The following is a 19,364-nucleotide window of genomic DNA, read 5'->3' as shown; positions in this document are numbered from 1 at the left end:
CTCGCCAGGAACATCCATACAGGTCGAAGAAACACAAGTTGACCACCAGTATTGCTGATTAATGAAGGCACTGACCACGGCCGATGCCAAAGACCTCCACACACTTTCATTCTCACCAAGGTAACCAGCGAAGCTCCTTCTCAGTTCACTTGTGCATTGAACTGGCGTATAACAGGCAGAGGATGCTGGTGCGGTACTGCCGACTGCCGTCATAAGGAACACCTGCCCCCTCAGCGTCGGATATTAGTGGCCAATAGGTACATTGCAGCCTCCAAACAGGCACCATATTTTGAAGAAGGACCATGGTATCGCAGTTATTGGAACATTAGCACACACCCAGCAGAAACGGCAAACAGAAGAGATAAGGCCATCAGCCAGAACTACAGAAGAAGTTGAATGTAGATGAGTTCAAGGGTGGTTTTTTAAATAGTTTAATTAACCAATAACTAAGTGGCTCTACAAAACCCTTTTGGGGAGGTCCCTTCCCATAGACTGGGGATACCCCAGCCCTCCTCTGGTAAGCACTATCTCAAAATTTCAAAAGGAAAAATGTTGTAAAACTAAAAGAAAATCTGCCAGATTTTACCCTAGTACCAAGACATTTTACAGAGAATCCCTAGTTATGCACATAGATGAAAATCTTAATCTTACCCCAAAATACATTATATTAAAGTATACCTAGCATGGTCACAAATGACCATTCTCATCACAACTAAAACAACTCGTAAGTAAACTATAAAATCCCGGAGGTGGCTGGCCAGGTTTTTACTCAAAAGAAAATTTGCTTATAACTAAGATTCCTTATAACTACCCAAATTCAAATAAAGAAAATTCACCAGGAAAATAAATTTTATAAACATGTGTTACTGAGGATACAGCATGACACGTTACTGTTCACTCAACCTTTTCAAGCACTACAGGTATGACAGGTCAGCATAAAAGGGAAAGCATCCTCCAAGTAATAAATCACCCATAACTAGACCTTCATAAGTACTACACACATATAACCTTACCATTTGGGCACATAATATACGACCTAACTTATATCATCTTTAAAATTTCACTTTAAATTAAATTACTATGTGTATTCTTAATTACCCAACATTAAAAAAAAAGAAAAATAAATAAATAGAAGGAAAAATTTAGGATGTTGCAAGGGAACTCGAAACAGGGAAATAGTTAAGTTACTCCAATATTCAATTAAATGAGGTTAGTAAGTCACTATTCATTTACCATGCCAAGTACTCATTACTTTAAAATTTTAACACTGATAAAACTCACATTACGTATCACGTGTCACATCAACCAAACTAAAACTCAATTAAGGCCAAGACCACATAACTGAAGATCACATTAACTTCACCGATGAACAGAAAATGAAAATGAAAGCAATTCACGAGTGCGCATACAGAAAATCCAACTTACTGATATATAAGAAATAAAAGGCACAAGTAACACCTTCATACCAGAGATTATCAGATTACAGCACGACACCATAAGATCACCGAGCCTATCTGTCCTCCCGCACATGACAATACCAAAACACCCATAAAAGACAAATGCGATGACCCCTGAATCCAGCAGTACCAACCAATGAAAAGGCACAAAACGACCTCAATACTACTGATTCCATCACACAACAGTACACACTGACACACACACATACGCATGCATACACACACCCCCCCTCTCTCTGTGTGATGACTCATACATCAACAAAAGATAAAAAAAAGGACAGAACATGGCCTCAAATGGCAGAACATCACCTCAAGTACCCTCAAATCCATCACACAACAGTAAGACTCTTCGGACCAATATTGTACTCCCAGGAGAGGAATGGCCTCTTAGCACCGTAAGTCCTAAGTCTCAGTACACACACAAATGCCTTCCCAAGGCACCCAAGACAAACACAAATGATATCCGATATTTACAATATTTACAGAAGTGGAAGGACAGATACAGCTGGGCTACGAAATTTAGAAAACTTACTCAGTTCACAGGATCCCATACTCGAGCAAACTGGGTAAATAAATTTAGAAGACACGAAACCAGAAAGAAACAAACATTTAACACCGAGAAAATCAAATAAAACAAGAACAATGAAGGAAAATTAATTGAAGAATTCTTACTATATCGTAACATCTACAAAATTTCACTACAAATTTTTATAACAAATTTAGAATCAATAAAACACCATGTTAATGACCTGCGAAGCAACAACAGATAAAACTGAATTTAATAGCTCAGAATATTGATACTGAAATAACCTTTGAAGAAAATCTTCCTAGTACAGTAATAATTTACAGTAACACTGGACATCATTCTCCATCTAGTCACCTAATATTGGGCTAAAAATTACAGAAGAATCTCATATCAGATACACGAGATTTCAAATATGCCATGAGCACAAGTGCAGATCCGTAACCCGTCAAAATTTGCCGTAATGGCCTCAGCTGACGCTGGTCTATAAATATGGTGAGCACGTTTCATCCTATGAGACTATCACAGTCCTCATAGAACCCTCCCTAGAAAGTATAGGAATACACATGTGAATAAATATACGTGACAAGGAGACAGATACTTACACGATGGAAATGTGTAGGTGGCATTTAGAACCCCCTCAGGCATATTGTGACTCAACTGGTACCAATGATTTTATATGAGATTTTGTATCTTACAAAAAATATTACATTTTACATGTCACCTACATGTCAGTTGTACAGAATCATAACAGGTATTATGAAATGTGCTGTATTCAAATAGAGATGTGAGACCACACTTGCAGATGATCACATAGAAATCTAAGACAAATACTTATTTACATCCGTGTCTGACTTTCCATACCTATTCTTGGAATAAAATACGTTCTTCCTGAAATTGAGTCCATCAGAATTTCTACATGAATAATATTTTGTATGGTTTTACCTCAGTCATCTCATTTTGTTGCACAAAAGATTATCAGTATTTATATTGTGAAGAAGAATATTATGACTTATCATCTCTTAAAGTATATCTGGAGACACACATGATTCTCATGTAACTCCTTTTCCTTAAATTAGATCATTCTGTCTTTATAAAATATTCTAGGCACAAAACATCTGTAAACCCTGTCTCACGTTTAGTGTTTACGTTAGCTCACAAGTATTTCTTAATATATTATTCAACTCTGATGCCAGTTAATTATGAATTATTTTAGTAAACGCATCTCTTTATCATTTATCTTTTACCTTGGGGAAATCATGATTATTATTTTCATCACTCAAAAGTAGTAGTTACCAAAACATCTAACTATGTTGGACACTAGACATCACTATGCAATCATGAAATAGATGAATAAAACTTATCTCAAAAAGAAATCCAAATAATTAATCATTAATTATGATTGTTATTAACTGACTTCTGTCATCACTTAAAGTTGAATAAATCAAAATAAAAATAAAATGAATGTGAAATATTGTTGTGGCATATATCTCACACTATTACTGTGAAGAAACATTATTATTAAAACAGAACGACAACTAGCCTAGATTTGATTAAATTAACATAGCTTTAAAGTATAGTGCGGTGCACCGGATTTTTTATGATTCTGTATCATAGAGCAACTTTTTAATGTAGTGCAGCGCATATCTTGAATCTTACCTTAATTTCTTACATTGGTATGTATATTTCATTTTTATATCATTGACACTGCACTGTGTCCTAAATTGCTTGAACTTTCAATGGAATTTTATTTTATGTAACCAGTCTTAACTTCAATTCTATGAGTTGTGCTTACAGTATTTAAGACCTTTGTGTCTATACATTGTTTATTTTCTCCGATGTATTTGTGTTGATTTGCTTTAAGGCTGATGATGACCTACAGTTAGGTTGAAACTAGTCCCTGAACATAAATGTAATGTAAAACATTGTACAGTTTGTATTTGAAAAGGTGGACCTTAATAATAAAATATTTAAATACTGTTGTAACCACAGTTCAATATTGTGACCGTTCATGGACGCGTATGGTTCGAAATTATAATCTTTTCAATAGGCCTCAGCTAGAATTCAGTGGTTTGCACAAAACTCCACTCGAGGGCATGGCCCTTCGATGAGTAAGCGGTCACAAACTCTCAATAGTTAATCAAAAACTGATGATTCTACATCTTATTTCATTACTTCTAGGTTCTTATATACCAGGCAAGAAATGATAACTGCAATAAAAATTTGGAAGGACATTAAATTTAATAACCAATTCTAATTAAATATAATTATAATAATCTGCATAAGCAACACCTTGGAAGATACTCTCATGTAAATCCTGTCATACTCTGTTAAATCAAAGTCTTTCTTGAAAGAATTATTCAACACTGAATTCAAATGTTACAATAACTCATTACACTCTCCGAAACTTCATCAACAAAATTATTAATCACTCGAAAGGAAATCAGTTAATTGAGTCTTCCACTTCCTCTTAATTGTTTGTTAATTCGACTATAATTCACTTTCATCCGTAGCTTGTCTTCCCTGTTCTATCTGTCTCCTTCAATGAATATCTAGCTAGCTAATAATAACTTGAATTCCCTAACAGTCTTTCAACATAAATATAGAATCATCTCTAATGAACTACCATAATGTAATTATTCCATAACTGAATGATCACATGCCATCATTCATTTGGATGCTCCACATCGCCGTCCCTGAAAAATCAACCACTAACTACTGACATGTTAAATAATCCAATGCCAAAAGATCTGCACTGCGTTAGCTCCTCTCCATGATGCTGAAAATAATGCTAATGCACAAATAGCTACCTCAAGCAGTACTACAAGTATCAATTCATAATCACAGGTGACATCGACCGCAAATAATTCTATCTACCGTTCAGGTGTAATAATTATCGAAGATCCTCCTACATATCCGCTCGTCTATTCCACTATTTATGTCATGCCAAAACTCAACCGTGACAATCCATATGCTCTCAACGTAATCTCTTCGAAATGCTTACAATTTCAGCAATAAATACATCACTTGCTTATCCGACACTTAACATACGCGGCAAACATATCACTCAATAAACCATCCTATCACATTGACCATCTCGAAGAATAAATCTACCATCATAATAAATAATCCTACAAATCTCATTCACAAACATATTGCACTGAATCATAACTTCAAACGATCCTACACTCGTTTTACACCATCATAATATGCACCGCATCAAATCATTACCTAGATAAACAAGTAAAGGCAACCGAAGAACCTAACTTCATGCATACGAAACATCACTTAATTCCTACTGAATAAACACATAACAACACTCTGCGAACTATTCATATAAAGGATCACAACATTAATTATTTCACACACACATATACCCAAAAACTTACCTGCAGCACTTGAGATTATCTTACAATTAAATTCCACAATTATTCCATCAGTGCAGGAGCAATGAATGAACGTGATCGCGCCTAACCCTATCAGTTACAGATGGCAAGCGAAATTCTATCACATGAGCTGTTGGACAACACATCGCTAAATTAATAACAACTGACCCATTAGGTTATTCAAGTTATTCCTTTAAAATCACCTGTGTGATATCAACATCTATTCCTACAATAAGCAACTACAAATAGAGCAAGGACAGACAATGTACGGGTACTCATCGTTTGAAGATCCAGTCGTTCATCCCATCATATAAGCAGTGGTATCCTGGTCATCTGTTCATGTTATCTCGGACATTTCAGTAGAGCTCGGATCCATCAGGGACCCTGCCAGTTTAAGCGTACATCTCCACTTTGTTATTGTCCTGGTTCATAATTGTGGACAATCTTACTGGTTCCAACCCTGAAACTTGCATAAGATTCGTTAAATAGAGTTTATACAGATCTTATAATTCCACTTTCATTAGTTAACACTTCCCTGCATATGTCAATGCTGTATAACCTATTATTAATCTTATTAACGCTATATGGCCTTCAAATTCAACAGATTTTCTTAGTTTTTAAACGTATATCAGAGCTATCCTCAATATTGGCTTGCTAACTGCTTTCTTCTTACATGTATTGTCAGAAAAAACAAAATTCCATTTTCATTATGTTACAATAATAAATGATTCGCTTTTCATAATCCATAGAACCACCATATTATAATTTCCATCACACCTGATTTTGACATTTGAGGAACTTGTCACCGCAGTCGCTCTTTTTACTTGCAGAACCTTACAAAGGAAAACAGCCTACAATTACTCATTCTTCTAACACATGTGATACGTCACATCGTACGCCTTCTAAATGGTTGACCGTGCATGACTCCAGGTTATTCCATGGTCCTCTACAACGCTTTCCGGACTAAATACAATGTCTGACCTTTCCTCTTCTCAGCTGTTGATATAATTTTCATACTAATCTGTGTTGTGTCTGAATTATACCCCCATTCAATCTTCTATATACCACAGGGTTCTGAGCTTGATTTTCCCTCTTCTATCCATGAGATTCACAATAAATTTACGAGTTGTCTCGGCTTTCATACATGATGGAACGCATAAATCAGCCGCATACCGGTGATTCACATTACTTCTGTGCTGTTCGCTTAAATCTGCTTATCTTATGACTTTCAATGACTCCTTGACACACGACCTCAACATCATTGAAAGGTCATAATATGGATCTATCATAATGAAATTTATATTTTTTAATTACATTTGATGTCAACATCGGGCTTGTAAGCCATGAGATAGAAGCATATGATGGTCCCGATGTTTCACCGAAGACTGTACCAGCATCTTCAAGGGTTCTGAATGACTTCAATTGCTAAGAAGCTCTCATTGGAATGGAGTGGTGTCGCAACTCAACCTCAGTATATAGTGCAGGCTGTGGTCTGCCATTTTGGGGGACGGTCACTGATTGGCTGTTGTTTGGCTGCGGTGCACTGCTCACCTGTTGGTCCGTCATGGTGGGTGGGGGTTACTGATTGGCTGTCCTTTGTCCCATTATCGAAGCAGTGGCATTGGTCAACCTGCCTTGGCGGGAACAGGCAACTGATCACTTGTTGATTTTTCTGGCCTACAGTGGCCACCGTATCCTCCAGGATTTAGGGTTTTCAGTGGAAACCAGGCTTTGTTGACCCATTCAGATTCTTCCTCACAGTTGAAGCTGTTGGTATGTTTCAGGATTTCGATGGCTTTCCTGTGTAGCTGGGCATGTTAAGACACAGTAGTTGACAGTACTCTGGTGTTGCTGTACTGTATGTCATGGCCTGCTAACAGAGAGTGTTCAGCTACTGATGATCTTTCTGCTTGTCCCAGCCAGCTGTGCCGGTTGTGCTCCTTCAGTTGGGTGGTGCTCCGTTTTGTATTCTCTATGTACCCCTCACCAACCTCCAACAACCGGGCAGAAAGAAGACAAGCAGCCAGGAGCTAAAGCCTTTCTGTCATATATTATCTACTGGAGTCCCATGGAGTAAAAACCATATATAGGCCAACAAAAAAACCCAGGAATTGCTGTGGCCTGCTAAAGACGAGCGCTATCCTCTGTCCACAGCAAGTGTCTACGAGATCCCATGCAGCTGTGGTCAGGTGCACATAGAAAGTGCAAAATACGGCATCGCCACCCGACTGAAGAAGCAGAACTGGCACAGCCAGCTGGAACAAGCAGAAAGGTCATCAGTCGATGAATGCTCTCTGCTAGCAAGCAATGACATACAGTACAGCAACACCGAAGTACAGTACTGTCAACTACTGTGTCTTATCCTGCCCGGCTACAAAAGGAAAGCCATCGAAATCCTGAAGCACTCCAACAACTTCAACTGTAAAGAGGAATCTGAACGGGTCAACAAACCCTTGGTTTCCACTCCTGGAAACCTTAAATCCTTGGGGGATATGGTGGCCGTGGCAGGCTAGAAAAATTGAGTGATCTGTTGCCTGTCTCCGCCAAGGTAGGTCGATCAACACTAGGCTCCACACTGCTTCAATCATGGGACAAAGAACAGCCAATCAGCAACTGCCCTCCCACCATAGCAAGCCACCGCTTGCACTATGAGGTGGAATTCTGACACCACTCCATTCCACTGAGAGCTTTAAAGTCATTTGGAATCCTTGAAGATGCCAACCGGTCTTTGGTGAAACGTTGGGACCATCATATGCACCTATACCATTACAAGCCCGGAGAAAACAAATATTGTTCACTTTCTAATGATTTAAAGATAAGAGGTATATAACTAAATGAGGTCACAGTGAATGAAATGACGTATGGCTTTTAGTGCCGTGAATGTCCGAGGACATGTTCGGCTCGCCAGGTGCAGGTCTTTTGATTTGACGCCCATAGGCGACCTGCGCGTCATGATGAGGCTGAAATGATGATGAAGACGACACCCATACCCAGCCCCCGTCCCAGAGAAATTAACCAATGACCTTACCGGGAATTGAACCCGGGGCCCCTGTGACCAAAGGCCAGCACGCTAACCCTTTAGTCATGGAGCCGGGCTTGTTACAAATAGAAGGTTGTGGTGCCATTAGTGAATTCACAGAGGCTTGCAGACTGAATACTGAAAGGGAAAAGAGTCTATAATGAAGATTTACTGTATATATATATGTGTTTTTTTTTTTTTTTTGATGAGGTTGTTATGTATTGGAATTGTTATCTTAGTTGTTTGTTGTTCCTTTTCCAGATCCAAAGGTGAAACCTCGCATGGCACCCTTAATGCAGAAGACCATGAAACTAGCAAAGAGTTTCAAACGATGATAAATGTTGTACTTCCTGGTGGATAATGTTAAGTGAAGTACCAGGACAACAAACTTTATCCATTGATATTCAAGAACTTTGTGGAAAAGCTAGTCAGTAAGGCCCAAGGTGTTGGAATCTCTTCCACATGTGATCAACAGATTCCTTTTTGTAAATTGTAATCAGAGGAGTTCGGTGATGTGTAGTGATACAAATTAAGGCACCAGAATGGGAAATGCACCAATGAACTGACGTTACCATAATTAAGGTATAGTCCTTTACTATGGCTGTGCAGTGATTCTGTGTAAAGTGTCTACATCAGCTCTCCATTCCTTTCCATGTTACATTTTAATTTATGTTATCCCAAGTACAGTAGTACTTTGTTGTTATGAAGAGTATCGATCCTATGATAAAGTAACTATTTTTATAGTTTACTTTCAGTAACTCTCTTAGAGAAATACTATTTATCATCTTGACATACTGTATGGGATAGTTGTACTTCCTATTTCAAAATGAATTGTTGATGTTTTATAAAATATTTGTATTTTTTTATTTTAGGTTGTGTATTTACCTTCATGATATTTATTTGTTTTATAATCATCAGAGACACCATAATCATGTGGCATATACCTCAGTCTTATAGGATTGCTCTGCTATTGATTGTTAATAAGTGGCTTTTACAAGAAAGTAAATCTAAACCTTTCATCTGCGATCAGAATCATAAGTTGTCTATTAAAAACATGAAGACTGAATCATTCTCTGGGTATTATTGGCTATTAGTTGAAAAATTGGTAATTTATGTTCAAGACCACCACATGAATGACATATCTTGGTTGTGGATTTAGTTGACTACCTTAAAGTAATATGTGTGATTAATTATGTTATGTCAAAGGTGGATCATATTTGCCTGCAGATATACAGTACTTACTATAATTCCTGGCATGAAATATAATCAGATGAAATTTATTAATTGGCTCTTTAGAGTAGTAAGATGTATATCATTCCTAAATAAAGCCCCTAAAAATTATTTTCATGCTGTTATACTGAAGCATGTTGTGTGAAAGTTTTGGTTTGAAAATTATTTTCACAATCCCATTAATTCTTTTAAGATCATTCATTTTTGAGCAATCTATCTCTGGAGCTACTAAAAGGAAGAGATATGAAAGCAGTCGTGTGTTCCTTAACAGCTCTGTGTATCCTGGTGTTTTTGTTTGTATATTTTTTACTATGTTATTTATCCACACATTTACCTGTAACTCTCCGAAAGATACTTCCTTGTTCTGAAGTACTTTTATCCATGTAGCCTTATAGACAAAAACATGAGTGTCATGAATCTTCATGAATTGTGTATATTAACTGCATAGGTACGAGGGACCATTTGTGTTTTGGTGATTGCTGCATGTAGACTTACATTATTGTGATGGCAAAACATATACGGCATGCACGGATGATAGAACATTGTTGTAATAACCTTTCTTTTTTTTTCTCCACCACTCAAACTAGAAAGTTTAGATGATGAGATGTAGGAATCAAAAGAATAGCATAACCCATTTTCTGTTACCATACACACTTTTTTTAACATTCTTTTCTGTCACAATAAGAAGTATGCATCTTGCTTCCAACCATTCTACTCGAGACAGTGTTTGTCTTTGATGCTTCTCTTCATCACAGATGTTTGGGAAAAAAAAAAAAAGAAAATTAACATGCTGCTCCACAGGTTTGAAGTTGGTAACTCCGCCTGGTGTACCAACATGAATATTGAAAAACTGGTAATTCGTTAAACATGTGCACTGGTGCCCGACAGACCTACATTCGTTGTTTACCATGTCGAGTCACTGGTGATACTGAACAGATGTTTTTCTTATGGGCTGTCTCATGGCCTGGTTTACTTGGTAAGGAAAAATCTCAGCTGTAGATGGGGTGTGTGGAATTTATAGTTTTGGAGGATATACTTGTTTTTTAGATCAGAGGAAGTATTAATAAAAATAACTTTTATTTTGCTTATTATTTTGAAACAATTGAAAGCATTTGACACATACATAGGAGTTTCCTACATAGATATTTTACTTATGTGTGAACTTCTTGGAAGCATTTCAGGAATACATATGCAAGTATCATATCATGCTGACACCAATTTACATTTTTTCTGCATTTCTTTCCTGGGAAGGATCTTTGTCGTAGATTGCTAACTATGCACACATCTTCCTCTTTTAATTCGGTTGTTGGGCAGTCTGTCACTGTTAACTAAGAGCTTGTTCTTCACTTCTTCTTTTTAGGTGATCCAGGTTCGCAAAGAGCCTGAACCAGGTCAGCGTGATAGAAATTTGAATACTTTCTCTAGATAGCTCTTTATACACAATCAAAAGATTAACACTGGTATGCCTAGCAATAAATATAAAGCAACTTTGTGATATCACCGAATGGTCTTGTGTTGAGGTAGAAAATAGCTAGTGAGCTGGTCGGAAATGTCAGTCCGTTGTTTGCTTTTATTGTAAAAAGTTGCATCTGGCTTCATGATTTCTTCACCTTTTCAATTCATTTTCCCTGTAGAAAGAATCTCAGCTGTATGTTTTGTACTTGGAAATATCACATTTCTTTTATCCTTCCACATTCTAACAATTCCTTCTGTACTCTCTTTACATATCGTTTCTCCTTTCGTCCATTTTGGTTTGAGTATATCTTTGGGGACCTTCATGGTTTTTTTTCTTTTTCCTGAGGGTCCCTGTAAGATGGGTTTTTCTTTAGGAGTTCAATGGCCGAATCCAGGTTGGTGTAGTAGTTGTCTTGTATAAGTAATCTGCAATCAGTTTGAAAAGAATACAGTTACTATGGTGTATTTTATGATATTGACCTTCTTTTCCCATTTACACTTTGAAGGTATAAGTGTACCATTGTGAATCACAAAGTTTGTAAACATTCACACCATATTTTGAGGATTTTGCTTGTAAATATTGGTGAAAAATAAAACTTCCCCTAAATAGTATCATAGTTTCACCAGTCACGACTTTTTCAGCAGGAACCCCGAAGAACTGGGGATTTTCTTGTAATAACTTCACAAATGGCCTCATTTTGTCTAGTGTCTCACGGGAATCATTCACTTCATTGTCAGAAAAGTGAAAAAATTATAATATTGGCTGAAATCTGTTTCCAGGCATGACGTTTCTGACAGTAATATTCTGAAAAATTGTTTTTAGACTCCAGCAGACAGATATCTTAGAATACATCACCAGCCTCATGTTCGTAACTAATCTAAAAACTTGCATATCTCTTCTGTATCTGTGCTTGACCACTTCTTATTTACTCTTACTGTGTGTTTGTTCATTTCCAAAACCATCATATCAATAATATCATTACAGCAAAACAACCTGAATATCTGAAATGGGGTATATTACCCAACAGTAATAATTTTGGGTCCGAAGTTGCCAACAAACGGGAAATAGCATTGATTTTGGTCCATCACAGCAAACCATGTAGTTATAGCTGCCACAGTAGCTGGAACTGGCCCTGCTAGTGGAGTAAGTGCACTATCATCTGTGTTTAAGCATTTTGCAGGGTCAGAGCTGGGTTCAGTTTCACTTGGCTCAAATTCACTGACATCTGGGCTGAAATCTTCATTACTTTCATAATTCAAAATAGCCTGCATTTCTTCTGAATTCAACTGTCTAAGGTCCTAGTGACTCATCTGAAATGAAAAATTATTTAAAAGTCTGCTTTTTTTCAAATGTTTGTGATGTGATGCAGATGCTACACTCCAGTGCACAAAATCCTCTTGTTTGAAATAGGATCAAATGTTTGTGATGTGATGCAGATGCTACACTCAAGTGCACAAAATCCTCTTGTTTGAAATAGGATAAACATATTGGAAGGATTCCATCTCTTATCTCTTCAGCCATCGGTTATCCACAGTTTATGAATATCCTTGCATTTCAAGAATGTATGAAATTAAATATTGTATTTCTTTGCCGGCCAGTTTTTGTGTTGTTTAGTGTACATATCAATAGTACAGTCAAGAGTCAAAGGTGTTACACATGGTAGCCAACATGTTACTACAATTCACTGCAAAGCAAAGGCTTGGAAGATGTTGCTATAGTTCTGATACAAAATGGGTGGTTTTTTTTTTTTCAAGTTTACTAAAATAACACATGTTTAAAATAATATTTAAGGTTCATTTAATATTCCAATTTTTATTCAAGCTTAAATGCTGGCATAGGTATACTTCATATGAAAGCAATATTAATATTGTAATCCTCTGAAGAGTATTTGGGGCCAATTGTAAATTAAGTTTTTAAAATGTTGTTTATTTTTCAATGGAAAATAATTTGCAATTTATCAAAATATTTCTGGAATAACACACCTAGGAGAGGCTCGAATGATGATGTGCAGTTTTCTGTGATGAATGTATTGTACATTTTTTTATGTTAGTGACAGCAATAAGATATTCTTTTTTTTTTGTAATTCAAGAATTCAGTTTTGACTAGTAGAAAAGACAGTATAATTATGTTCATTTCTGAATTGTTAAGGTGATACAAATATTCTAAATATCTACAGAATAAGGTGATAAGTCATTCCTCTATTTCATTTGTGCCAAGAGAAGTTAATGTCTCTGAAAAATGTTTCTATTTTGTGATCATTTCGCTTAAACCTTGACTGGATTGCTCATATATTTTTTCTTTAAAAATGTGAGTTGTGCTGTGAGGTATACATTTAGTCCTCATTCTGTAGCAATAGGTTGTACTCTTGCAGTTTTTCTTTGAGATGTTGGTTTTTTTTTTTTTTTTTTTTTTTTTTTTTTTTTTTTTTTGTTGAGTGAAAGTTGGAAGTAGTGGTAAGTAAATTCTACAGATTGTCATTGGAATGCCAGAAAATTTATTTCAAAATGGGAAGATAGTCAGGGTTATTAACATTGCTCTGTGATCACTGGGCTGCAAAATAAAACTTTTTCCCTACGGTTTCATGTGTGGAAATGGGTTTTAGTTAATTTTATTATATTGAATGTTATCTCTTATTACGTATGGTTTTCCTACAAATCACAAAAATATAATGCTAAAGAAGTGGTGTTTTAATGTAGTAAAGACAGTTATCAAATTAAAAAATTTGTTATAGTACATGAAATAAAATACCTATATAACTTCAAAAATCAATATCTGAAGATAAGCTATATTATCCATCCATCATCATTGCTATGTTCCACTGCTCCTGGTACAGTATCTTCTCTCAATCTCCTGCTGATCTTTCAGTGTATCTAAATTATCAGTGAATGTGAATGTCAAAAAAACTGTTTTAAACTCGTAATCACTCAAGAACTGCAGACTTCTTGATTTAATCCTCACAGTTTCTTCATATTCGACATCTTAAACATTTCCAAGGGACTTTTATAATTATGTCTTTGATAGAACAGTTGCAGTTCTTCAACATTCACAGTGTCTAATTAATCTGAGGTCCATTGAATACCCACACTTTCAACTTCAGATGAAAGTGGAAATTTACATCTTAAATATAACCACTCTCTCCCAGCGCTTTTCTGGATTGTTTCATGATTTTCATTTCACATACTAAAGAAGCAGTATTATTTTTTAGAATCAGCTTAACTCAAAAGGCATGCCTGGCTGTGCCACAGCAAAAATAATTCATTGGGAAAATATGAACACACCCAAGCAGGCATGAGTATTAAATATTGCATTGTTCTTTATTAATCTTAGAGAACTACAAGGACGTACTGAAAAATTAGGAATATTCTGTTAGTAATTACATTATTGTTACAACCCAGGGGAAATGTGGGGTTGTTTACTTTTGCACAGTTGTTCAATACAGGGATGAATCTCAAGCAAACACACCCATAATTCTTAACCTACAGAAAGAATACCCTTCTGTCACTTATTTTTATGTGGCCAGTGTTGAAAATCCCATCTCAGAGGTGAATTATTAATAAGTAGTATAAGCTGGTGCTGGTAGCAACATGTTTCTCGAGCATTCCAGTAGTTAATATACTTTCCGCTAAGTTTCGTGATTTATTAGGACTTCTCCCTACATTTGAAATCCTGATAAAGCAGGCTGGATGTGGTGTAATATTCCACAAGGTGAAACAGTGTGCCATAAACAAAAAAATTTGAGAAACCCCCGGCTTAGCTGATATGAATTACCTACATTTATTTCACCCAGTGTCAAATATAGCAGTTCAGGATTTCACGGCCATTGAAATCCTGAAGCACACCAACAGCTTCAACCATAAGGAGGAATCTGAACTGATCAACAAAGTCTGGTTGCCAGCCCTGAAAGCTTTAAATCCTGGAGGACACGATGGCTGCAGCAGACCAGTAAAAGCAACGGGCGATCATTTGCCTCTGTCTGACAAGGCAGGTTGATCTACGTTGGGCTCCTTAATGCTTCAGTCATTGGCCAGAGAACAGCCAATCAGCGACTCCTCCGCCAGATGGCTGACCAATAGGCGAACAGTGCACTGTAGCCTGCACTATGTAATGAGGTGGAATTGCAACGCCACTCCATTCCACTGTGAACTTCACAGCCATCGAAGTCAGTCGGAACCCTTGAAAATGCCGAACGCAGTCTGCGGTGAAATGTTGGGATCTCATATGCTCCGGACCATGGCTTACAAACCCAGAAAATACAGACCAGTGTTAAATATTTTCCCTTAGATCATTGTTTTCTGTTCAATATTTATCTAAACTACAGTGTGTCGAATTCACATAAAAAGCAAGTACATATTGTATGCCCTCCTTGTTGGGTCTTGTTTGATGTCAGAATCCTTTAGGTCTTTGCACATAACCCATTTATCTTGAAAACATCTTTTTTTTTTTTTTTTTAATGTGGCCCATCCTATTAATCTCTCAAGCATGAAGTTAAGTAGAATTTCCTTCTAAGTGTGACTTTTCGGCAGCCCTGAAAATGGTTTTCCGTGGTTTCCCATTTTCACACCAGGCAAATGCTGGGGCTGTACCTTAAATAAGGCCACGGCCGCTTCCTTCCAACTCCTAGGCCTTTCCTATCCCATCGTCGCCATAAGACCTATCTGTGTCGGTGCGACGTAAAGCCCCTAGCAAGAACAAGAAGGAAGTGTGACTTTTCTAAAGCTACAGGAAATTTGTAATGAAGGTTCATATTTAAAAATTCATAACTCTGGGACTGTATCAGTAAATAGTCTAAAAAATAAATAAAAATAAAAAACCTAATGAGTTTACATGTAATAAATCGTATTGCTGATAACAAATTCTGAAATACATGACATCTGACAATTTTACAATTCAGATTTTAGAAGTTGTGTTTGTACTTGAATAACAAATTAGAAAACATGAGATTCATAAATTGTAGTGTAAATTAGATTTTATTATGAAAATGCCAGAATAACTGAAGTCGTCATTCATGTTGTGTGACACAGTTCACTAAAAGTGACATTGGTCATTCCAATGTTTGGAGGTTAGGGGCCTTGGCTTGCCTAGCAAGGTGGCCTGTGCATGTTGAAGTGTCACATATCCAGCCTGTTGACATCCTCAACTCTATTGCTTTGCTTTTCATGACCAGCTCCACTGCCTCTCATATCAACAGCTCTTCAATTGGTCTCATGGAGTGGATCCCATTTCAGTCCTTAGTCCACAAGTGAATTCTTTGGACTGGCTGGGAATTGAACCTGGGACTTCCAGATTATGGGCAGGCATACTAAACCTCCACCACATGGCTGGTCATTGACTTAATGAAGTTAATTCTTTCTAATTTTAATTGAAAATTCCCTTTGATCATATATGGAGAAAAACATGTGAAAATCTTCATTTCATTGCCAAAAGAATTGTGCAAGATGTTGCACCAGTTTATCTGTGTTTTCTGCTGTGGCAAAATGAAGGCCTACACATCGTGTGAAGTCCGTCACATTCAACTTCAGGGGTGGAAAGTATGGCCAAGCATTTGAGCATGATTGCAGCTGGATTCTTTGGTTGAATCATCAGAAATTGTCACTGGATGCAGGTCTTTGATCACGTGTTCCTTTCTGTATATAACCATTCACTCCTGCCTACTTCACAGCACACCTACAATGGTATCGCTTGCAAAGTGGCTGGAGAGAGTTGTGGTAATCTGTGGTATTCGGTGATGACTGCTGTTTCTGGCTTGATGTGAATGATATGCATATGCATACCTCATGTAGACATGTAGACAGTCACCTGGTACCACATATCCATCTGAGAGACACTGGGCCAACAGGCTTTACGCTATCTGGAAAGCTGTGATGTACAGTAGTCGGACACATCTTGTCATCATCGGTGGTACTCTGACAGCAGCAGAATACATGTGGCAACTCATCCAACCTGCTCCCGTTTATGGATGACCATTGGGATATTCTTTTCCAGCAGAATTACACCCATCCTTGCACTGCATATGTAACACAGTGTGCTCTAAAGATTGTTTATCAGCATCACTGATCTGCTCGATCTCCAGATTTGTCCCAGATGGGGCACATATGGGACTGAATGGGACAATTCATCATCCATCTCCAAGCATGGACAACAAATCGTGATTATTTGGTAGTGCAGCTGCATCAGGCATGGAATGCTGTTTCTCAGCACTATATTCAGAATCTGATGATACTCTGCTTGCCAGAATCCATGCGTGCTTAGCGGCACTAGGTGGTTATACCCAGTATTAATTTCTGTACAGCGAATGCTTTACCATGTTACTTGTATCTTCAAATCATTTGCATAGTTTGATTACCTTTATTACCTCACCAAATTTCTCCTCTGTATAGTCATTTCTCTTGAGTATTTCTGTTTCTTTCCATTTGCGGCTGTGTATCTTAGGAATCATCATTGATTTGTGATGGCACCTAATGTGTATATATAAGTAAGATCTAAATTGCAGGGAGCTATTCAATATGGACAATTCAGTATGCTTATCTTCTTTAATAATTAATTCCCCAACTTCCTTTTTTGCTATTTTTTTTAACAATTCGCTAACACATCGAAGGCTTTCGGTAACATGTAAAAATGGGAAAACATGGAAAACCATCTTCAGGGCTACCAACAGTGAGATTTGAACCCACCATCTCCCAAATGCAAGCTCACAGCTAGGTGACCCAAAATACATGGCCAACTCGCTCGGTGTGTTCAAGGTTTTTCACATATGGATGACACATTTTATAACAATGAAATATGGTATTTTTTAAACAGAAAAATCAACATATTTATTTATTTATTTATTTATTTATTTATTTATTTATTTATTTATTTATTTATTTATTTATTTATTTATTTATTTATTTATTTATTTGTCATTCATTCATACATTCATTCATTCATTTATTCATTCATTCATTCATTCATTCATTCCTTCATTCAGTATGATTAGAGTTTATGTACATAATATGCATTATATATCAAATCCACTGATCTCAATAATTACAGTTCCAAATCTAGTTGGTGAATCCATTGAATAGCTTCATCGTGAGTTGGAGGTCTATCATATTCTGGAAAGCTTAGAGAGGACACTCAAACACTATGTGATCCATAGATTGTGCTGCTGGTCATCACAATCACAGCATGGTGATGCCAGTGATCTCCATTTGTTGAGTAAAGTGGTACATCTGCCTTGACCAATCCTGATTCAATTTAATATCTTCCATTGGCATCTGGATAGATGGAGTCCAGTAGAATTGAGTTGTCAACGATGTAGTGATGTAGTAGGGTAGTGTTTTCTTTCCAGTATTGTTTCCATTCTTTAGAGGTGCTGAAGAAGCTGGAAAGTAGGTTAAGTATAAGGATATTTATTTTGTTATTATGTGTGTAGTCTCATATACTGTAAATGTCCATTCTTTCAAAGTCATTTTTTACATTCCACCATCATTTCATATGAATCATTGACATTCTCCTCCACTTAATGTTTGTGCAAGATGATGTGATGATGTTAGGTATGAACTTATTGATTGCTCTGATGTTTGTTAATTAATTTCCAGTTGTGGGAAATGAATTTCAGCTTTGCAGTATGCACTGAGGTCAGCCTGTTCCTCCTTTTATACCAAATACCTGTGAATGTTTCGATTGTTCTCTCTGTTGTTGGTGAAGTGATAGAGGGAAAAATTCTTACTGCTGATGTCGACAGGTCTGAATTGCCTCACATTCTCTTCTGTTACATAATGAACGACACAGTCTGTTTTTGTTTGCCCATGTAAACGGAAATTAAATCTTAGTTTGGGAATATTCCAAAAAGTTATCAGGGAATATTTCCATGCAAATATTTCGCTACAGAAATATTCCCAATTGCCATAATCCAGCAAGAATATTCCTTCATCCTAATACTGACCAGAAAGTCTGATTGTCGATCAATGCCTCCTTCTGTTAACTGCAGATATTCTTTATAATTTGCTGTCATACTACTTACCATATTTACTTGCATTGAAGATCTGCATTTTATCCATGATTTAATACTGAAAAAATTGGGAGGTTTTTACATGCATGTATCCCAAAAATTACTAGGATAACAAAACATGAATTAATACAAATACATCATCCTTGAAAAGATATTGTGAAACAGAACTTTTATTATCCAAGTTAAATACAATTGGAGACCATTATACATTCACATTTTTCATGATATAAATCTACTGCACTTGTGGTTTGAGGTACCTGTGCGTCCTAGGGTAGGCCTAATTTACTGTTCAAATTTGGC

At 36.7% G+C, this 19,364-nt stretch overlaps 1 protein-coding gene across 1 annotated transcript in view; it reads left to right on the top strand.

Moving 5' to 3' along the window:
* The window catches only part of EloA (elongin A), a 249,003-nt gene extending 238,884 nt beyond the window's left edge, over positions 1–10,119 (top strand). Inside the window, exon 9 of the mRNA XM_067149784.2 lies at positions 8,647–10,119. Coding sequence (XP_067005885.2) covers positions 8,647–8,720 — 74 coding nt within the window. The 3' untranslated portion in view covers positions 8,721–10,119. The remainder of the gene's footprint in view (positions 1–8,646) is intronic.
* Positions 10,120–19,364: the final 9,245 nt, after the last annotated feature.

The sequence above is a fragment of the Anabrus simplex genome, chromosome 1, assembly GCF_040414725.1.
Source record: "Anabrus simplex isolate iqAnaSimp1 chromosome 1, ASM4041472v1, whole genome shotgun sequence".
Classification (NCBI taxonomy): Eukaryota; Metazoa; Arthropoda; class Insecta; order Orthoptera; family Tettigoniidae; genus Anabrus; species Anabrus simplex.
The sequence above is the reverse complement of the archived record's forward strand: the minus strand, read 5'-3'. Positions and strand labels throughout refer to the sequence as shown.